The sequence below is a fragment of the Leptonychotes weddellii genome, chromosome 7 (assembly GCF_054177405.1).
Source record: "Leptonychotes weddellii isolate Sample4059 chromosome 7, ASM5417740v2, whole genome shotgun sequence".
Lineage (NCBI taxonomy): Eukaryota > Metazoa > Chordata > Mammalia > Carnivora > Phocidae > Leptonychotes > Leptonychotes weddellii.
The window spans coordinates 60,449,769-60,472,981 of NC_138375.1; the positions used below are offsets into that span (position 1 = coordinate 60,449,769).

Sequence of the window (23,213 nt, forward strand, 5' to 3'; positions counted from 1 at the left end):
GTATTCTTTTGATTATCTCTTTTAATCTTTTAATTTCAGGGAAGTTGTAAAGAATTACAGTGTTTAATATTAGTTCTCTCGCTTTGATTTTTTTCAAGGATGTTTATTATTTGTATGTTAGATCTTTTTTGCCTATTTTCAGGATCTCACTATCCACATCCTGTCTCTCCCTTTTTACTTGATTTTCCTATTGTTCATCTTCTGTTTCTTTCAGGGCATTATATGTTGTGTTTATTTCTTCTCGTGTGCCTTCTAGTTTAGTTTGTATTCCTGAAATGCGTTTTTATTTTATTTCTAGTTTTTTCCTGTGTTCTGTTACCGTATGAATTTTCTAATTCTCAGTTATGTTTTTTCATGTCTTATGTCATTTTATCTCCTTAAAGTCTTTTAACTTATTTTGAAATAGTGGGCTTTGTTTGGGCTTTTTGGGGGGAGGGATGTCCCATTTTGTGCCATGCTTTAATGGTATATAGGCATATATTCTGCTCTTTTTTTCTTCCTTCTTATAACTTTGTATGGAATTTGATGTCAGTACTTCTCCATTTTTCATTTTTATATGAAAAATAGTTTCCTTGAACTTTGAGGAGGCAGTGTTTAAGATGGCTTTATAAGTTCATAAAGCTTAGTCTTCTGTTGTTTTCACTTAGTCAAAAATATGGCATCCTGCTTTCTAACACTTCCTGGCTCTGTTCCCCTCACCTACTTCTATCTGGATCTATTTCTTCCTTTGTCTCTGTTACTCCATACTGTTCAATCCTGATCCCACTGTCAGCAGGTTTTCCTCCTGGAAGCAAGTCCTGGGGCCAATCTTGAGAGTTCCCAGGTACTAGCTGCTTTAGCTCTTTCAGATCTTACTGTGGGCCCCTTCCTCATTTACTCTTGGCTCAGGTAGAATCCCTTTTAGTGTTAGCCTCTCTTTTCCAATTGGCCCTCCTCACTTTCCTGAGTATACGGACTTTTTTTTTTTTTTTTAAAGAAGAGATGGAGGTAGTTTTTTTTTTTAAAGATTTTATTTATCCATTTGACAGAGAGAGAGACAGCGAGAGCAGGAACACAAGCAGGAGGGGGAGTGGGAGAGGGAGAAGCAGGCCTCCCGCCAAGCAGGGAGCCCGATGCGGGACTCGATCCCAGGACCCTGGGATCATGACCCTAGCCGAAGGCAGACGCTCAACGACTGAGCCACTGAGGCGCCCTATACTGACTGTTTATGTTGGGGTTTTCCAGCTCTCACATCCACCAGCCTTGCTGCTTCCCACTGCTTCTGCCCATTCAGATACCCTTTCGGGCTTGTGGATGGTGTGGGTTTGTCCTTACTTGCTTGTATTTTGCTGTTCAAGAGGATACCTTGTCTCCAAGCATTTGGTTCTGTTGAGTAAGGTGCTCTGTTTTTATGTGGGAATTCAGAGAGCTCTAAAAACCAGGCTGCCATAGTCCTTGGTGTAGATGACCTGTGGAAAGTTTTGAAAACTCATGTCTCGTAATCGTAGATTGTTTGAGTAGGGAGGAGAGACCCTTTATACTTGAGATCATCTACTTCCACATTTGTCAGGCATCCCAGAGAGGTTAACTTGCTTACCCAAAGTCAAATGAGTAGCTTAGCACCAGAGCCAAGACAAGGTCCCAGTGTTCTTTCCTCACATAGGATGTTGTACAGACAAAAACTTTCAGTTTTTACTTGGATGAAAACTTACAATATTTTCCTTCTGATTATAAAAGTAATAAAAATGTGGTAGGAAAAGCTGGAAAGATAACAATATGATGTTTCAGTAGTGGGGTCTGGTGTATTAAAACATTTTTAATGCCTTTTTTTGTTTTGTTTCATAAGGGTTTTTGTTTTTTTTTTTAAGATTTCATTTATTTATTTGAGAGAGAGAGACATAGAGCATGAGCAGGAAGGAGAGGGAGAAGGGAGAAGCAGGCTCCCCACTGAGCAGGGAGCACAATGCGGGGCTTGATCCTGGAACCCTGGGATCATGACCTGAGCCGAAGTTGGACGCTTAACTCACTGAGCCACCCAGGCGCCCCTGTGAGACTTTATTTAAAAGGAAAGAAATTGTGAAAGCTCTTAACTGGAAGTTGGCATGTACTGTAGTCTTGGATTTTTAAAAATGACCAGGAGGGTATTTATTAAAATTTAAGCCTACAAAGACAGAGCAACTTATGCAGAGGATGGTAGAGGATAATAGAAAACTTTTTCTGTGCTGTGTCAAGGAATGAGTCAGTTCCCTTTTAACTTATGGTCAAGACATTCTTATGTAATAATTTTTGGTGGGTCTTTACATCATGTTTGCATTCTTACACTAAATATACTTAAAAATTACTCTCTGTTCCTTTCAATGGAGAGGTCTTTCCAGTGCAGATACTGGGACCCAGGAAAGAGAACATAAAAAAAAAAAAGGTCAGACTCACCAGTCTCATACCTTTTATAAAGATGAGATTTATGCAAGAAAAAATGAGAACAATGAAATGACAGTGCTATTGCTTCCTGTGTGAGTGATTCATGTTTGAGGCTTGACCAGATTGTGGAAGAGCAAGTTCATGCATAAATTTATGCTCTCTGGCTTTACTAAGTTTTACCAGCTCTCTAAATGTTACAGAGCTATGATTAAGCTAAAATGTAAATGGTGGCTGTATTCATCAGAAATAATCAAAAAGAGCTTCAACATCTGTTGAGTGATTCTTGATGGTGACACTGGAACTAGCTGAATAAAAAAAGGTTCAATATACATGGTCATAAGGTCAACCTGCCAGTAGAGTTTTGAGAATAGTGATGAGAAGGGAAAAGTTGAGTAAAGGAGACTAGATCAGCATGATGGGGAAGGTAAAGTGCTTCTGTGTTCATTTTCTATTGCTGTGTAATAAGTTACCACAAAATTACTGGCTTAACACACGTTTATTAACTCATAGCTTCTGTGCATCAGGAGCTCAGGTATGGCATAACTGGGTTCTCTTTATGTTTGCAATCAAAGTGTTGGCCAGAGCTGAATGCTCATCTGAAGGCTCAACTTGGAAGAGTTCAGTCACCCATGTACTTGGCATAATTTATTTCTTTGTGGTTGTAGGATTGATGACAGTTGGCTTTTTCAAGGCCATCAATGCAGAGAAAGATTCCAGAATAAGTGTGCTAATAAGACAGAATCTTACATAATGTCATGGGAGTGACATCCCATCACCGTTGTCACATTGTATTAGTTAGAAGCCAGTCACAGGTGTCACCCAGGCTCAATGAGAAGGTACCACACAAAGGAGATACAGGGATCATTGGGGGCATTTTGGAGGCTGTTCATCACAGCTTCCTAGGGGATTTGATTAACAATACCACTGTTAGTGTATACAGTAGTGATAATCACCACACTTCTTTAGCTTTGTTTTGTGCCAGGCAGTGTGCCAAGCATTCTGTTTGCTCTATCTTAGGGAGTTCTCATAATGACCTCTGGTGTAGGTACGGTTTTACAAGTGAAGAAATAAAGGTTTGAGGAATTTGAGTATCTTGCTTGAGATTATGTGGCTGTAAAGTACTAAGAGTTAGAATTTGAATCCAGGTTTTGTGGGAATCCACAACTGTACTAATCCCGTATTGTCTTTTAGGCTGCCCAGGCTGCCCTTAGTATCCAGAGGGCTTCTCAAAGTGGGTGGGGCATGATGCACAGGTCCATTTGGTTTACACTTCCCTACCATCCCCATCAAACAGGTGCACAGATACATGCGTGCATTGGCACCAGCATTAAGCAGCCTTGTGGGGAACAGCCTTGTAGGAAACTGGCAGAGATTCTATATGGTACTGGTTCGATGCTTTCAGCATATTTGCTATTTATTGAGTACCAACAATTTTAAATTGCTGCATTTTTTAAGGGCTATAGAATGATATATCTCAAACAAGCTTATGAATCCTATGAATCCCTTTGAACTCAGTCAGTAGTAATACAGAACACTTTCTATTTCTAAGCTCTCTATCTTTGGATAACAAATCTTCTGAATTTTCTACCTCTTGGCTTTTAGGAAGAAAACATAAATAGTTTTCGTTAAATGTAATGGAGAGAGCACTTTCTTGGTGCTTTCTCGTTGTATGAGATACTTAAAGGTACAGTTTGGATGTATTCTCTTTGTCAGGAATGTCCTCCATTCCTTTTTACTTGTTTCTACTTTTCTTTGGTAAATTGCACTAGCTGTTTTGCTCATCAAGGGCATTTCCATTTGTGCTGGGCCTCTTTGTTTAGTTGGCCTGGTTCCTCCCATCTTCCCCCTGGGGGAGAACCTGGGCAAGGACTTAGAATGAGGATGGAAATACCCTGAGTAATATTACTGAGACCAATCCAGTGTGGCTCTGAGAAAGTAGCGTGACTTCTTTGCATACTTTAAAAGGGAGTGGTGCTGACCCCCTTCACCAGGATGGTTGAGAGGGTTAACAGATTAATGATGGCATTGCATTTTTCAAGAATGGAGTTCATAATGCTCTTAGGTTTGACAGCTGAGACTAATGTGAAGATTAAAGATCAGTGGCCTCTGTGGAGTAAGATAAAACCCAGTGAAGAACATTAACAAAACCATACCTTAGCATCACCACATTGCACAGGGTTTTTCCAACAAGGACTCAAGTTCTCAGACCAGTCTGTCTCAAGGCTGACTCATGGCTTTATCCCAGGATTGCACCAATAGCAGAGAGATTCTTGGTGGTTGGAATGATACCACTTGTTTTTATTAAACATTTTTGCATATAGGCAATTTCACCAAGTTATGTGGCTAGACACAGGTATTTATATAGATCTTAAAGTTGCTTCCTCATCATGGTAGGAGAGCTGAAACCTCAGAGTACATGTTAAGTGCCAGATAAAATTCAGGAAAAAAACAAAATTTCATCATATCCGATCCCAATCTTTTTTTCTTTGCCTTTCATACTGACTGTTTATAGTTGTGGGAGAAACCCTAGTGATTCTGACCTCCAGAAATTCATGGCAGGCAAGAGGCTGCAACCACAGGCTTGCTTTCTTTGCTGTAATGTAGGATCAGTCAAAAACTGAATATAGGCTAGGAAGAGGGAGAGCCCTGGATGCAATTCCCTGTGCTAATAGGAAAAAAGTGGCAGCGTGTTGTTTGAGACCATTTCTTATTTTGTTCAACTGAAATTATATGAGGTATTTCTGTATGGTGAGGAGAAGAAAATCATCTCTCACTTGTAAGTTTTGCTGGAAGAAGCTGCCATTCCTCCCTGTTAAGAAAGTTGTCACTGAATAATTGACTTTGGCAGCTAAAGCTGGCTTGATGGGAACCAGAGGGACCTAGAATTCCCTGTCTTATAACCCCCTGTGTCTACTCTATTTCGGTGCTCCATGGGGCTGAGGAGAGAGTTGTCTGGGTTTCCTACCTTCATCTGATATTGGAAGGCATAATATTTGTATTTCCTGGAGTTTACCGGAGTTGGGTCAGGGGAGACCAAGAAGGATGACTCTGCTGTCCCTGGAGATCTTTAGGCAAGTGGTACGGGGACAAGCCCGAAGGTCAAGGGGCTGGGAGGGAGTAGTGGAGAGAAGATGGTGGCTACAACAGCGTCTACCCTTTGATGGTGTGAATACAGATCAGACGGTTTTTCAGAGGGTTCTGCTTATTGCCTAGGATATAACGAATCAGCCACTTTACATTTTGTTTTCATCTGTAAAATGGTTGTATCATCAGAATATGCAGTGATAAATAACCCTAAAGCCACCTCAGTGGCTTAACATAGCAAAGATTTTGTTTCTTGCTAGGAGCTCAGTAGGGCTGGCAGAAAACTGTCCCACATTGTCCTCAACCAGCCTCCTAAGCTGATGGGGTACTGGTTCGATGCTTCTACTGTCTGGAACATTGCCAGAAGCCATGGCCAGGGAAGGGAATGTAGCAAATCCTGATGGAGCTCTTAAAGGCTTCTAGGCATAAGTGATATAAATTCACTTGTACCTCATTGGCTAAAATAAGTCATATAGCCATATCTAGCTTTGACGGGGAGAGAAAGTATTATCCTGCCATGTGCATGGATGGGGGTGAACCGGAGTCCTGATGAATACCCCTGTTGGCTACCAGGGGTGCTGATGCTTACATGATTCACACCCCATATGGTGGTCCTGGCAGAGCCCCGTGTACATACTGGAGAGAAATGAACACCATTAGAAAAAGGGTTTTGTTAATGAATTATGAAAAAAGTGGACATCTATCATTTTTTAATGTGTATAAAGTACTTCAACTTGTAATTTAAAAATAAAAAAATGTATGCAAACATTAAGGAGTAATCATAGAAGTCCTATTTCTTTTTCCTGTTTAGTTGTCATTGTTGTATGACCGTCTCGATTGAGGCTTTACGGGGAGGGCTGCCCAGAGGTGACTCGCAGATGGAGGTGCGGATATCCAGCTTGAGCTCGCCTGTGCCCCTGTGAAACAGAATACCTGAAACCCCATGCCCTCCCAGGCGAAACAAGGCTCTCACCAGTCATGAAAACTCGTGGTGAGAGGCATGGGTCAGTCATGATAGCGGAATGTGCTCATAAAATCGGGCATGACTTGAACAGACCAGCCCTGCCGATGCAGGACTTGCCAGCGAAGGAACGCACCGATCACGCGCAGAATGGCTTTGTCTGTCCTGGGTGCCGCCGCTCATCTTCCACTTTCCCTGCACTGAAGTGCCCCTTTCCTGGGGTTGGTCTTGGGCAGTTCAGTGGGAGCTGTTGAACAAGGGTGTTCTGTTGGGTTCTTCGGGCTCGCGCGGGTGATGGCTTGTTTTCTCCTGCCCTGTTGCTCCACCTTGCCCTGCCCCGCAGCGTGGAGATAGGGCTTCAACCTATCTTTGTCTGGTACGACCAGTGTGCGCAGAATGGGTGAAGAGTGTTTAATGTGATACCTCCAGGGGATGTTGATTTGTACAGGTGACCCTTGGGCAGTGTCTTCTCAAGCCATCCATTCCACCTTGAGGCTGGGCGTTTTTTTGTTTTAAAAGATTTTATCCATTTATTTGAAAGAGAGAGAGCGTGAGTGCGAGAGCAGCAGAGGGGAGGGAGAAGCAGACTCTCCACTGAGCAGGGAGCCCGATGTGGGGCTCGATCCCAAGACCCTGAGATCATGATCTGAGCTGAAGGCAGCCGTTTAACCAACTGAGCCACCCAGGCGCTGCGAGGCTGGGCGTTTTGATACTTTCCAGTGTTCTCTTTTCACTGTGTAAAGAATCCCCAGGGTACCATTCTACCATCTCTCCTTCCCGCACCCCTCATTTCTGTCCACGTTTCTTATTCTCCAGCAGAGAATTCCACCTAGAAGCTGTGACTGCAGTTCCCTTCAGAGGACATGTCATAATGACCCCCACTGTGTGTCACTCAGCCCGGTATCTTAAATGTTATGGGAAATCAAGATATATCTATTATTTTTAGAAAGAATTAAATTATAGAGGCTTTCCACTATTTTAAGAAACCATACTTGTGGGAAAAATATAGGAACATAAACCAGATATCTTTGCCTTCAGCTAAGAATTTTTTTTCCTCCGATATATTCTTGTTGCTACTCCCAAATGAACCCCAAGTTCCAAATATACATTATGAGTCTTTTGTCTCCTTTTAGCTACAAGTGCTGTTCTGTCTGAATCATCAGGCTTCCTGTTGTCTCTTGTTCATACTCATACCCTCCAGGCAGACTTCCCAGTTACAGGCAGGGGCAAAGATGGTATAGTACCAGATAGCATGCTCTCGTTATCCGGGCATCAGCCATCTGCGCCACGCCCCCCCCCCCCCCCGATCTTACCTGTTAGGCAGCTCACAGCAGTCACCAGGGATGCCTGGAGTTGTCTTGGTGATTATCAGTAGATTGTGTGCCTTTTTCTTGCATGAATATTTGCACACCTTCATTTTTAAGTGAATTTTGCAGTTTCTGGTCTGCCTTGGTGGTGGTGGTGGGCTGTGGACATCTAAAGACTGAAGGAGGAACTATAAGTGGGGAATTAAAGGAGAGTGAGAGGGTCGTCTGGGTGGCTCAGTCAGTTAAGCATCTGCCTTCTGCTCGGGTTGTGATCCCAGGGTCCTGGGATTGAGCCCTGCATGGAGCCCTGTGTCCGGCTCAGAGCTCAGCGAGGAGTCTGCTTCTCCCTCTGCACCTTCCCCTGCTGGTGCTTGTTCACACATGCACTCTCTCTCTCTCTCAAATAAATAAAAATCTTAAAAAAAAAAAGAGAGAGAAAGGAGGGGCGCCTGGGTGGCTCAGTCGTTAAGCGTCTGCCTTCGGCTCAGGTCATGATCCCAGGGTCCTGGGATCGAGCCCCGCATTGGGCTCCCTGCTCAGCGGGGAGCCTGCTTCTCCCTCTCTCACTCCCCCTACTTGTGTTCCCTCTCTCGCTGTGTCTCTCTCTGTCAAAATAAATAAATAAAATCTTTAAAAAGAGAGAGAAAGGAGAGTGAGAGTTGTTGACTTTGTAAAGGGAAGCATTTCACAGTGTTTTTTTTCTTATTAAAGATTTTGTCAGGGAGAGAGAGAGCACAAGCAGGGGGAGTGGCAGGCAGAGTGAAAAGCAGGTTCTGCGCTGAGCAGGGAGCCTGATGTAGGGCTCCATGTGGGACTCGATCCCAGGACCCTGGGATCACAGCCCAAGCGGAAGGCAGATGCTTAACTAACTGAGCCACCCAGGCGCCCCATTTCACAGTGATTTGTAGCCCCAGAGAGCTGAATATGGAAAACCAAAGAGGAGGAGCCTGCAAGATGGCAGTGCAGTAGGAATCACGGCATAAACGAGATCCAGGTCAGGCTGGGCATTATCTTTTTTTTTTTTTTTTAAGATTTTATTTATTTATTTGAGAGAGAGAGAGAGAGAGAAACAGCATGAGAGGGGAGAGGGTCAGAGGGAGAAGCAGGCTCCCCGCTGAGCCGGGAGCCCGATGTGGGACTCGATCCCAGGACTCCGGGACCATGACCTGAGCCGAAGGCAGTCGCTTAACCAACTGAGCCACCCAGGCGCCAGGCTGGGCATTATCTTGTAATTATTTTAAGATCTAAAACTGGTGGTCTTCATAAGAGTGCTAGCTACAGTGACGCATATGCACATCTATACACACATACACAATGTGAAGGTGGGAATAAAGACTAATAACAAAAGCTCATAGACATTTTGCAGGGATGGAGAGAAACAGTTTTCTGCTGTATGTTCCAGAGGAATATGAACCTTTTTCATTTATTGACACATACTGTCTGTGACACACTGTCATTTTGTGGACTTCTGTTGTTCCTTGTAAAATATGATGGATCGTGGATGAAAAGGCATAACTTCATGGAAAGAGTATTTGTGGCCTGTTAGGGTTTTGATCTGTTTAGGAAAGCCTCCCTGTAGATGTGACTTTCACTCACCCTTGATCCTTGCCTCCGTTTCCATGTACTCCCCGTCTGTCGGACCTTGAGTGGAGGTTATCTGATGTTGCAGTTTGTCCCTGAGAACAGAAGTTCACATCACTGTTTCTCTGAAAGCAGCTGTCTCACGAAGTTCTGTGATACAGCCCCCACGACCTTGTTGCCTCCAGTCTTGTTCCCGGAGCTCCCAGCAGCCCCCAGGAAGTTACCACGTTAATACTGACCAAGGTGGTTTGTAGCTGTGGTCTCTGCAGTGATATATACCACCATATTTAGTAGACTTACGTGCTGTGTACTTCTGTCTCCGTGTGGCGCTTATCTTTGAAGGCGCTCGTCCCTGCCCAGTAGCTTCTGGGTTATGCCATGGGAAGCAACAGATTTAGGGAAGGAGGAGGACATTGGACGTGGTGGGTGAGAAGTCTTACCCTTGCCCGTCTGCCACCGGCCCTGAAAGTGCAGAGCTAGCAAGTACATATGGCTCTTGGCATTAGGAAAACCTCGCTGAAATGAAATTAAAATTCCTCTGCTGGACAGGAAATTAATCACGGCTGAATGCAGTAGACAGGGACAGAAGCTGGATTCCTTGTTCCATCACTGATGAGTGTTTTATTGTTATGCAAATGAGATTAAATGCACTGTGACTGGTGGGGCATTGAGGAGGGGGCAGAGAAGTGAAGGAGATGAACAGGTTCCTTAGGATTTGAACTCTAGCTACAAAAATGTTTTTAGAGCATTTGCTGCCTCTTAGACCATCAAATGCTGAGTAAGGGAAGCACCTCAGCTTTTTCTGTCATTGTTTCTGCAAAGCAGTCTTCTTGACAGTGTGATATATTGCCACTGATTCATTCCATAACGCTACTAGATCGCCCACAGTGAAGCAAGCCGCCGTTTGCCAGGTGTTAGGGCTAAATCATGAAAACGCCTAGTTCTTGCCTTCCCAGAGTTCATAGTCTGGTAGAAAAGGATATTGGAAAGAATGAAGTCTACAGATGACCAGCCAGATAAGAAATGTTGTCATACCACTTAGGATTATTTGGTTGAAAAGTGGCTGAAAGGGGCACCTGGGTGGCTCAGTTGTTAAGCGTCTGCCTTCGGCTCAGGTCATGATCCCGGGGTTCTGAGATCGAGCCCCGCATCGGGCTCTCTGCTCGGCCGGGAGCCTGCTTCTCCCTCTCCCACTCCCCCTGCTTGTGTTCCCTCTCTCGCTGTGTCTCTCTCTGTCAAATAAATAAATAAAATCTTTAAAAAAAAAAAAAAAAAGAAAAAAGTGGCTGAAACATATCCTGGCAATGTCAACAAAAAAGGGAATGAATTAAAACTAAAGAAACTAATTTTCATTAAAAAAAATTAAAAAAACAAAAAAGGAATGAGTTGGTACAAGGAAAACTGAACAGCCATAAGGGAACCTGGGAGGGAAGCTCTGGGATATAGGTGTCGGGAACTAAGGGACAATCTTTTCAGGCCCCTCAGTCAAGTGAGTGAACTCCATGCAATCTTAAGTCCATTCGCTCAAGATTCACATCCCCAAAAGAAGGTATCTGATGGATCCAGCTCCGGCACTTGCCTACTTCTTGGCGAGGGAAAAGCAAGAGACTTGGATAATGCCACAAAGATTGTGAGCAATGGCAGAGGGACTTTCCTCAAAGACAGAATGAATGCTACAAAGGCAAAGACTTTGTCCACGGGGGCGGCGGGGGTGGGTGCATTATAAAATTCAGCTGCTGTTGTGGCTTCTGGGATTCCTGGCCAATGTGCGGGCCTGTGTTTATTGGGAGCATGCTCAACATTGAGGTTGTGGTTTGAGACCATAAAATTGAGCATCACTCACTGATAGGTGCATCTACTCACTGGCACTTCTGTCTTGTTCTCTTGATCCCAGTGTGAGCAGTCCCACCTCATGAGAGAACATGAGGATGTCCAGGAGCGGACAACGCTTCGGTACGAGGAGCGCATCACGGAACTCCACAGCATCATTGCTGAGCTCAATAAGAAGATAGACCGTTTGCAAGGCACCACCATCAGGTAGTGAGCTCCCAGCTGCGGCTTTCTCTCTGCGCCTCTGGGTTCTAACCTGGCTCTTGGAGTTGAAGTCGTCCCGATGAATAATAATGATGTTTTATTTGCAGCTAAGACTTTTACAGTTGATAACTACTTTCTCTTTACCTTGTTAACCATGCCCTTTCCCCTCCACTATTCTGTTCTCATCTTGATCGTCTCGAGGGCTCCCCTGGAAAGTAGCCAGGGTGGGAGTTGTAATCCTCAGTTTACTGATAAGAGCGTCGAATCAGAAATGGGTGAAATGATTGATTAGCGAGTTCTGAAGGGCGCCCCTCCATCTCCCTCCCAGGATCCCTACCACCTCTCGAATACCCCAGGTCTGCTCTCGATGTGCAAACTGTGTGTCTCCCTTGGGAATTTTGAGAGATCTATGAATGTGGCTTAGGACTAAGCAGTACGTCTGCTTCTAGATAATCTAGCGTCTTGAGCTCACCTGAAGTTGATTTACCAACATTGATGTGGCCTCTTACAAACTCCTAGGGTAGGGAACAAGATTGGATACATCATTTTATTGGCAAAAAGGCTGGCCCTTAAAAATATTAGGGGATTACTTTGAAGTTCTAGTTAGTAGAGGATAGAGGTGGAGTTAGAACCCGAAGTCTCTCTGCTTTTACTTAATATTCTTTCCATGAAAGTGACTCTTGGGGGTCCTGCCTTCCTCATCAATCAGTTAACCCCTAAGGCTCCTGCACGCAGCCCTTAATTGGCGTATCTGCCTTGCTGTTCAGAGGAGGGGTTCTCTTTGAGTGACTTAGCCAAGGATAACTTTTATCTTCCTGCCTGTACTCGGGGAACCACCCTGAGGAAAGCAAATGGTTGTCACCTACCTTTATGGAGAAAGAGGGCTTTGTTCACTGAATGTTTGTCCAAGCGGCAATCAGGGCAGTTGTAGAGGCAGCTACTTTAAACTCTCCCTCTAGAAGTCCCAGGTTAGAAGAAACTTCGGGGACATTTTGTTCCAAGTCTGAGAGAGTAATGACAGGGTTATTTGATGAGGGAACTGATGGGCCTCTGGTTTTCTGGGCAAAATCATGGAAACTGCACTACACTGGAGCCACACAGTAAATTCCATATTCCAATTTAGAACCTCAGGGCCTTGAAATTGTATCCCAGTCTTGAGAGTGATTGTAGGTTAGAAACGCATGAGCAGAGAAGAATTTTCAGACCAAAGAAATGATTATAGCAGATTTAAAGGAGGCTGACAGAGTACATTGGCAAATTTGTAATTTCCATTAAAACATGTTGCACTTTTAAACACTTGAAAAGGTGAGGCAAATGGGCTCAGTGAGTTGTGGAAAAAAAGCATCACACATCACCTGGAAAACTCAGTTGCAGGGTGTTTAAATTGAATGTAACGGCCAAACTGCTTCGTGTTAAAATACAGTGAGCTTCTTGACCATAAACATTTATTGGTGCCTTTTATTTAAAGGGAGATGGCATCTGTGCAGATGTCACATTAAATTCTGCCAGTTTTCATTATGTAAATGAGCTGGCCCCTCCTTAAGGGGACTCCCTGCAGGCCATGCGGACATGTGGGCCAGGAGGACAAGGCTCTTCTGGTCCCCTGACCTCCTCGGCTAAGGCATGTCTCCTGCCCCCAGCACTCCAGGAAATGGGTTTGCCCTCAGGTCCTGAGATGCTTGCTAGACTGAGTGCGGTGGGAGCCAGACACCTTGGAGGAACTCCAACTGCCCTCGCAAATCCAGGGTGTAGAGAATGGATTGTCACACCACTCAGGTACAGTGCTGGTACTTATAGATTTTCTTGTCATTTTAGTTTGGGCCTGAGTTAGGAATTTGCTGGAAGTGCTGAAAAATAATGGTAAGGAAATAGTTTATGTAAGCTATGATATATCCATACGTAAGCAATACTAAATTGCTTAAGTAAAAACAAAAATAATCTCATAGTTGTAAACTTTCATCTCAAGTCACAGTCAGAACAGGGACCTTCTGTGGCCACCCTAGAAGACACTCTCCCATCACCTGTAGCCACAGGGCTGACGCAGCCAAGAATCAGACACTGCAGGTGGCCGAATTCCAATGTAAGTTGAATTCACAGCCATACCAGATTTCTTAGGTAAAAATGAAACATTGATAGGAAAGGAAGAAATGGTGAGAATTTGAATCGAGACCCTTGGGTAGGTTTCCACAAATCAGAATACCTAGAGCCTACAAACTCCCGTAAACTCCCGTCCTGCAGAAGCACTCCCCCTCCCTGACTGATAAAGCTAGTCTTACTTTGCTTGGAAACTCTGTAGCAATCTGATCCCAAGTAGGGGGTACTAGCTATACACACTTAGGACCAAGTCCCTCAGGAATAAAGATTGCTAATTATTTCACTCGGTGAAGAGCTCTAACCAACCAAGGTGCTGGCCAAACACAAAGAAAATAGGGATTTCCTAGTGGAAGAAGAAGATTAGAAACATCAACCTTAGCCTTATGGCCAGTTGCAGAAAGGATGGCTAGACTGTGCATATTTTGGTGCTTATTTGTGTATACAATTTCTTTTTTATCTTCTTAATTTCTCCTATTATACAAGGTGAGCTGGTATTGGTGAAACTTATCTAATGATTAGGTTAGATGATATCTAGGAGGATTTGCCACTGACCTAGAAGAGAAGTGGTTACCTGACAATGGATACAATAACTGATGGGACTTAGGGTCTCCCACTTCGGTGAGAAGGTGAATCATTCACATTTGAATGAGGGATGGTTACAGAAGCTTGGTGTCACTGCTATTGTAACTTGGAAATTTCAGGGTGTATGAGAGGCTGTGTGTGGTTGTCGAGTAGCCAAAGAGGGTGGCCTATGACATGTTATCTAGCACCTGGTACCATTCCCACCCCTTCTCTCTACTCTCCCCAGAATCAGAGGCTGGACCCTTGGGACTGCTTCCCAGATTGCCTTAATAGCTGGGTTCTGGAGACAGTTTTGGTTCTGCCAGTGAGGTGCCTTCAAATGGGTTTGGAAAGCAGAAGGGAGGTGGGAGCCATTGTTCCTCAGGCCATGATAGAAGCAGCTGACAGAGGCTTTCATGGGCATGAGGTCCTGCACCTCAGAGCCAGGAGCTGTGGGCAGGTGTGAAGGCAGCGGCAATTTGCTGACCTTTGAGGGGTCCATGCCTGCGATGGCAAATCTGACAGCTCCTGGTGGCCTCCGCCCACACTTCTCTGGTCCTTCCAACGGTTATGCAAGCGTGGAACTGCCTAAATTAAATCTCTTCTACTTGAAACATCCAGTGTAGTTTATGTTCCTAACTGAACCCTGCCTAATGCATCCTAAATCCCATCTCCTAGGAATAAACACTGAACATTTTGTATATATGGCCTTCTAAAAAATTTTACTCATGAATATTTTAAATAAATTGGATCATATAGCAAACAATGTTTTTGTAATATATGCTTTTCCACTTAACTGTATATTATGAGTGGCTTCTTTTAATGCTTATCTGACTTGGGGAGATTATATAATGGGATGGGGAAAGTGGAAAAATACATCAGTAGCTCACTTGAAATGGGGGGGTGGATTTCGAAGCAAATTAAACATGAGCTGTTTTGTTTCCCAAAGAGATTCTTTTTTTTTTTTTTTTTTTAAAGATTTTATTTATTTATTTGAGAGAGAGAGAGAGCATGCACAAGTCAGGGGCGGGGGAGGGTAGAGGCAGAGGGAGAAACAGGCTTCCCCTTGAGCAGGGAGCTTGAGGCGGGACTCGATCCCAGGACCCTGGGATCATGACCTGAGCTGAAGGTATATGCTTAACTGACTGAGCCCCCCAGGTGCCCCCAAGGAGATTATTTTCTTTGCCCCAAACCTACTCTCATAACATCATCCTTTCACTGCCAGCTCTCGTGAGTAGTCATGTTTTCTGCCTCATTTCCTGTTTGTTAGCCCATTGCTGTCTGGCTTCTGAGTGCAACAGTTTCCCGAAGCTCCTTTTGCTAAGGACTGAATTATGTATCTGAAAATCAAAATTCATATGTGGAAGCCCTACCCCTGAATATGATGGCATTTTGGAGTTGGAGCCTTTGGGAGTTACTTCTGTTTCGTTGAGGTCTGAGGATGGGGACTGCATGGTAGGTGTAGTGAGCGCCCTTAGAAGAAGAGACACCAGAGGGCTTGCTCACGGGGTGCACTCCCCCTGCTGTGAGGACCCGGTGACAGGGCAGCCGTCTGTAAGCCAGGAAGAAAGCCCTTACCAGAAACTGACCATGCGGCCACCTTGATTTTGGACTTCAAACCAAAGCCTAGAACTAAGAGAAAATAAAATCCTGTTGCTTAAGCTAGCTCGTCTACAGCGTCTTGTTACAGCAGCAGCCTGAGTGAAGAGACTTTTTTTAAAATCACTAATGACTTCTTAACTGAAAAATCCAGGGACCTTTTCTTGTGTCTGGTCCTTTTCTGCAGGATTTGCTTCCAAATCTTCCTTCTTGGTGTGTTTTTCTTGAACTTCTAGGACCCTATATCTTCTGTCCCTGAGATTCACCTTCAGCCTTGGCTCTTTTTTTTTTTAAAGATTTTATTTATTTATTCATGAGAGACAGAGAGAGAGAGAGAGAGAGAGAGAGGCAGAGGGAGAAGCAGGCTCCCAAGGAGGAGGGAGCCCGATGTGGGACTCGATCCCAGGACCCTGGGTTCATGACCTGAGCCGAAGGCAGACGCTTAACCATCTGAGCCACCCAGGCGCCCAGCCTTGGCTCTTACCCTAGGCTCTCCCCTCCCCTTTCACCTCGAAGGGCTACAACCCTGCAGCCCTGACTCCTCCCCTCTGAGTTACCTCCTCTGCACTGGCAGTTCACCCTTCTGCTGCTTTGTCTGCAAAATGCTCATTGGCAACAAAGATAATATGCAAAGTCCCGTCTACTCTAACATAATCCAGTCTCTAAAATCTCATACCTGCACTATGAGCCTGACCTTTTCATTTGCCCAGTTATTCACCAAAAGATTCATGGATGAGTCTGTCTTCCTTTGTGCTAGATGGAAAAATAAGAGGAGGAATTACAGAAAGAATCAGGACTTACCACTGATTTCCTGCTTTAGAGCCTCTAAGAGAATTGAAAGGAATACATTTCCTCATTGTATCTAAAAAGTCTTTGTTCTTTAAAAAAATGATGGCATTTCAGGGCAAGTCTGCCTTTACTTGTCAGGAAGAACGTAGTTCAACAAAACTCCCACCAGGGTCAGGTAGGCTGGGTTAGCTGGACATAGTTGACTGACAGGTGCCAAGGCAGGTAGACATCCATCTGGATCTTGTTCACCCATCAATCCAGTGACAAGGCATGAATGTGCACACCAAAATAGAATAGGCATGGGGATTGCTAAAGAAGTAATATTCGTATCAAATATTACTGATTCCATGGTACTTCAGCTTCAGGTCTGGAAATTGGGAAAAGAATTAGCCTTTCATTGACTCTTCCCTTTTCAGATAAGATCATTTCACCCCTAGTCAATAATGAAAAGGAATCTTTAAAAATCATCGTCAGCAACAACAACCAAATCTTCTCCTTAGATCACCATATTTGACTGCTGTTTCATTGGTCCTAAATTTAGGAAAGAAGCTGCACTGCTCACTAGTTGTAGAATCTTGGGTAAATCACTAGCCTCTTGAAGCTTCAGTCGTCTTACTTGTAAATAAAAGGTATTGATCCCGGCTTTGACGAACCCTAAGATCTCTGCTGGTCAGCCACTGCTAGTTACGTAGGTTGTGGGTACAACCTAATGCCGCGTCCTTGGGAGCATTTTTCTTTTGTTGTTTAAGCTCGTAGCAAGCACTAATCATTGCCACTCTAAGAGCAACTTGGAAGCACTTCACAAATGCTTCTAGGTGAACGAAATAAGGTACATTTAGAATCCTGTGAGGTGATTCTTTATCTTCCAAAGAGAAACACCTGAGCACTTTGTAATTCCATAATTATGAAACCACCACAATAGTGTATAATTACCAACATTTATCAGTCGATTAAGCTTCTGGGGTTTGTTTTGTTGTGGGTTTTTTTTCTTTTTTTTTTTTGGCTTAAAATGATCACTTCTTGGAAATTTTCATGTTTTCTTCTCTCTCATCTCCAGCATTAGCAGCTGGTGTTATTTGGGGAGATCCTTTTTCCCCCAAAGGAATAAGTTTCATTTGCCAAGAGTTACTGTATACACAACAGAAAGAAGCAAGCAATAAAGTCACTTTGAGATGCTGATGCTGTGGTGGTAGCTAGACATCTTTACCAGCCAGGGGACTCCTACTGCACAGAGCAGCCTTGAAGACACACCTCATGTTCTTGCTTTTGTAAAACTGCTGGGACTTGTAAAGGCTTTTTGACTTCTTGTTCCATTGCTCTGGATGAACTGGTGCTCCCGAATAACACAGTAGAGAGAGAACCCCGAGCACCCATGTTCTACACACACTGCAATCACAGATTGACCGTCTGCTTACAAAAGGCCCTATGAGAATTGGCTTTTGTTCTTTCTCTGTCCCAGATTCCAGCCTCTTTTTAGGAATGATGCCAGTATTGCTGTTCAGGAGATGATAAGGATATGCAACTCTGTGAATTTTTTGACAAGGTCAGTGGGTGAAACAAAAAGGTTGTACATACTTTAATATTTGGGTTCAGTTTAACCATTTTTTCTACCTCTTCCTTTGTGGTACAGAACCCTGCCTGATGTTGCAAGGTTGCTTTCTGCCTCTCACTATTATTGACTTGGTTTGCACGAGTTGTTTGTACTATAATACTCACTATAATTACCATAAGGAGGAATCTTAACCAGGAATTGTGTGTGCTCAGCTCAGTGCTTCCCTTTGGGGTCAAGAACACAGACCTTAGGCACTTCCCCCTGCTTCTTTTCTCTCTTTCCATAGGAGAGCTCGGCAACACTTACTTCTTCCCCTGAATTCCTAGACTTCATCATCTTATTTTTGTTTCTCCTGTCTAACTTTGCCTCCTTCAATACAGTAAGTTCTCCTTCTGATCAAAATGGCCCGAGTGCCCCACCAGCCTCATGGTTTCCATTGGGCACCCCATGTGGTTTCAGCAATACCAACCACTTATTCCTCTCCATTCTCGTCTCATTCACATTCAGAGGCACCTCTGAGCCTTTGCTTGTGCCCTTCCACCCTCGTGACCTACCTAAAATCTACTTGCCTGGGACTTCTCTGGAGCAGTGCTCCATCACGAAAGTCTTCCTTGGCTACTACTCAGCTGCAGCCCCAGATGCTCCTCCTGTGTCCACACACAGCGTGCTTCTTGGGTTAGAATTAGTTGTGAACACATTTGACTCCTGGAAGACAGCATCCAGCTGGTCTTTGCTTTCCTGTTCTTATTTTGGTGCTCGAATACATTGACCACGGATCCTTAGTTTGCATTTCATGACCCTGAAAGTCTTTTGCCTAAGATGACACTTCTAGTGTAGCGTGATTGTCCTTCAGACTGTGCCCTGACCTCAGTGAGGAGTGGCCCTTGCGATCGACAGGCTCCTTTTTCTAGCCCTTCCCTATTCACTGCTATATAAAGTTCATCCTAATAATCCCTAGAAGTAACTCCTTACAAAGCATGAGATTTGACAGGCCCTGTGTGTTTTGGAACCTGCCAAGCCAGGAGGGTTTAAGATGGCTATTAACGATTCTGCAAATGCCATTTATACCAGAGATAGAGCAGCATTTATCTGGCTTTCTTGGCTGTAGAACAGTCTCAGCCAAGCTGAAGCTGATTACATTGGCCATGCAACAAAGGTAATTTATTCATCATACACAAAACCTCCCGTTAACTAAAATCAGATTTTTAAGTGCTGATTGAGAGGAGAGCTGATGTATCAGGGCACAATTACCCTCTAGACCAAAAAGGCTCCTCTTAAGGTACTTTTAAATTGTTTTCATTCCTAAACCTAATTATTGTTAGCTTTGCAGTGTCTAATAATTAACTTATTCATAGAACATTAACCTACATTTTTTGCCTTCACCACTCCCATTCTAATTCATAATTTGCATGTCTGGGGGCTTAATATCTGTTAAAAGTCTCCCCAGATTTCTGGACGGCTTTTATTAAAAACACCTTATAAAGCAGGGGCTCAGCTGAATTCCTTCCCTGGGAGGATGTTGATTTCTTGAGAGAACTAGGAACTCTGGAGAGTTCTTCACATTCTCTAATTTATAGATGTGTCTTCCCAGCTTAACATGGCAGTTGCCTCTTCCCCAAGTTTCAGTGGTCACCCATTACCATCTTGGTCTACCCCAAACCCAAGGCTGTAGACTCTCTGCCCCACTGGTGTCCACAACTTCAAGTGAATGCCAAACCAAGAGGACTTCTCTTCCTGGCTTTCTACACAGACTTTCGTGGGCTTTGCAGCCTCAATTAAATCCCTGACAGTTTTCTCTTCTGGCTCACTTGCAAAATAAATGCTTTGCAGCGGGTTGATTTTGCCCTCTCCATGTCCGTGTCCAGTGTGTGTGTATGATGGCGGTGGTGTGAGGAAGAGGTATGCATGTGCTTTGAAAGACATAATACAATTGTAAGCTTCCTTCACTTGACCATAGCTAGTTCAGGGACCAAAGGTTGAGGGATTGTGTAGGGCTGAGAAGGGGCAGTGTGTGTGTGTGCAGATGCAACATGGCAGCATTTAAGTGTTGACTTCCTGTTGCAAGTGCTGACTGATGGGAACAGACCACTGAGTGACGTGCACTCACCCACTGTGTCCGTTTTTCTCCTCTCCCCATCCTCTTTTCCTATCCCCTAACTCCACTGACTTGCTTTAGGGAAAGTAAGTGTGGTATTTACCAGATACATCTCTCAAAGCATCCAGGTTGATGTGCACAGGTAAGGTGCTGGTTTTCCGGTAGCTCCAGCCCCAAAACTTCCTTATATCCTCTTCCAAGGAGAAAGCCCTCCAGTGGGACCCTCCAGGTGATGGGATGTGACATTCCTGTGCACCAGACTCCTGCTTATTTTGCTCGCTGTAGCTTCAGTACTCAGACCAGCTCTCTGGTCTTGGGTTCTTTTTCACATCAGAATCTAAGGAGGTAAAGAAATCTAAATCTTAAAAGCAAAAAAGTTTCTAGTAGGCTGTTACATGGATCTCGTTCAGTATATGGATATGTATGTGGACCCAGGACCCTTTCAGTTTCACACAGGAACCGTAGAGGTGACTGACTGTTCATTTGGCCTGAAAAGAGTCCTAGTCCATATGGCTAAGGAGGGTGGGCAGGGGGAGTAGATCTGTCTGTTTTCTTTCTGAATGTCTTTCTTGTCCTTAGAAGTCATATTCTCTAGGAATTTGTCTTCTATCTCTGTCAGTGGTAGCTGACTCTTCTTTTTTTTTTCAGGGAGGAAGATGAGTACTCAGAACTGCGATCAGAGCTCAGCCAGAGTCAGCATGAGGTCAACGAAGACTCTCGAAGCATGGACCAAGACCAGACCTCTGTCTCCATCCCTGAAAACCAGTCCACCATGGTCACTGCTGACATGGGTGAGTCTGCCTGCCATTTCATGAAGCCAGAGTTTGGTTTCTGGATTGTAATGGGAATTTTAGAAATATGAGGCAGCCTAAATTAAAATTTAATTAGTCAGGGAGTTTGGTGAGTAGATGAAAGCACATCCATTTGAGTCCCTTACATGCTACTCTGTTGGAACTAAAGAGGTGAATGAGCTTTCTGCCCTGATGTTTGTGATTCGAACATAGATCACCTCTATTTGAAAATTCTGGAGATAGGGAACCAGCTGAAAAGGCTATTGTAGTATTCCAAGTTACAGTAAAAGCTGAGCTATGATGGCAGGAATGGGAAGGATGGAATGGGTGGCAACCCATTGCGGTGGAAGAACCAATAGGTTTCAGTAACTGTTGGGTAAGAAGAAATCCAAAATGACTCTAACCTGTTGATCCTGAGTGACTAAGAGAATGATCATAGTTCTTAGTAAGGATGTTTGAGAAATGAGTTGGGAAATAAATATATTATGTTTGAGGTTGTAGAGAAATGTCCATCTGGGAATACTTGGTTTGGTGTATTTTAAACTGCTGGTCATGACCTGTTAGTGGGTCTTGAGATTAAATGAAAAATCTTTTTTTTTTAAGATTTTATTTATTTATTTGACAGAGAGAGACACAGAGAGAGAGGGAACACAAGCAGAGGGAGTGGGAGAGGGAGAAGCAGGCTTCCTGCTGAGCAGGGAGCCCGATGCGGGGCTCGATCCCAGGACCCTGGGATCATGACCTGAGCCGAAGGCAGACGCTTAACACCTGAGCCACCCAGACACCCCGAAAAATATTTTTTAAGTGAAATCAAATAGGAAAAAAATAAAATGACAGTATGACTTCATGAAACTTACTTGTTGGGTATGTGTGTGTGTGATAAGTTGCCGAATGAAATGTTTCTGCTGCGGGTTGCAGTCAACCCACAAAATGTTGCAAAACCACTGGTCTACTTGGAGATGCTTAACTGGATCTTTGGAGAGATAGGGGTTGAGGGTAAAGGCTTTGAAGTTATGAGGTAAGGAGATCTCTGTGGTCAAAAGGGTGTGGAGTCAGAAGAGGGAGGAGCACTGTATCTTAGGAAATGTTCACATGTAGGGAAGATAGAAGAAGGACTACGAGAAGGAGGCGTAAACATAGTGTAACTTTCTTAGAACCTAAAATTTTGTTGGGGGGAGAGTCTTGAATATAGTACACATTTATATTAATTATGAAAGTGCTGTAACATTAAGGAACATAGTACCATGAGAGTTTATCAAAGGAATTTTTTTTTTTTTAAAGATTTTATTATTTATTTGACAGAGAGAGACACAGCGAGAGAGGGAACACAAGCAGGGGGAGTGGGAGAAGGAGAAGCAGGCTTCCTGCTGAGAGGGAGCCAGACGCAAGGCTCGATCCCAGGACTCTGGGATCATGACCTGAGCCGAAGGCAGACGCTTAACGACTGAGCCACCCAGGCTCCCCTCCTTTCTCTTTTTTTTTTTTTTTTTTTTAAGATTTTTATTTATTTGAGAGCGAGAGAGAGAGAGAGAGTGCATGGAATTTGATTCAGTTTAAGATTCTAGAAGAGCTTCTTCTAGGAAGTGACATTTGAGCCGAGAGCTGGAGAGTAAGTAGGAATTAACCAGTTAAAGGAGGAGATGCATTCAGGGGAGGGTGGGGGAGTGGATGCATTCAAGGAAATGAAAAGAGATCATGGAGGGCCCGGAGATGTGAGATGGAGGCTGGAGAGGTAGGCCGGAGCCATAGCATGCAGGATCTTGTAGACCGTATTAGAGAGTTTGACCATGAATCAAAGATGCACAAGAAACCACTGAAAGATGTGAGTAGTAGGGGAAGGGGATGCAATGATCAGGTTTGCATTTTAAATCAATCATTCTGTAGTAAAGAGAATCAGTGGTTAAAGAATGAATGGGGGAGGGGCGCCTGGGTGGCTCAGGCGTTAAGCATTTGCCTTCCGCTCAGGTCATGATCCCAGGGTCCTGGGATCAAGCACCGCATCAGGCTCCCTGCTCCGCGGGAAGCCTGCTTCTTCTCCCACTCCCCCTGCTTGTGTTCCTGCTCTCACTGTGTCTCTCTCTGTCAAATAAATAAATAAAATCTTTAAAAAAAAAAAAAAAGAATGAATGGGGGAGGCCAGCTAGGAAACCATTGCTAAAGTCTCAGTGGGTATGATTCTTGCTAGGATGAGGGTGGTGGTAGTTAAGATCTAGAAAGATTTAATGTTGGCAAGATCTGCTGAAGGATTAGAAACGGAGGGGAAAAGGAAGTATGTATGCGGAGATGTTCTCTAAGTGTCTGGATCGCACGATGGGTGGACGGCACTGCCAAGTCCCAACATGGGAGCACAGGAAAAAGGACCAGGTGG

At 44.1% G+C, this 23,213-nt stretch overlaps 1 protein-coding gene across 6 annotated transcripts in view; it reads left to right on the forward strand.

Annotated features, from left to right (window-relative positions):
• Nucleotides 1-23,213, forward strand: part of MCC (MCC regulator of Wnt signaling pathway) — a 397,697-nt gene that overhangs the window by 289,652 nt on the left and 84,832 nt on the right. For all 6 annotated transcript variants that reach the window (XM_081826454.1, XM_081826455.1, XM_081826456.1 and 3 more), the window contains 2 exons: nucleotides 11,225-11,367; nucleotides 20,703-20,845. In XM_081826454.1, coding sequence (XP_081682580.1) covers nucleotides 11,225-11,367; nucleotides 20,703-20,845 — 286 coding nt within the window. The remainder of the gene's footprint in view (nucleotides 1-11,224; nucleotides 11,368-20,702; nucleotides 20,846-23,213) is intronic.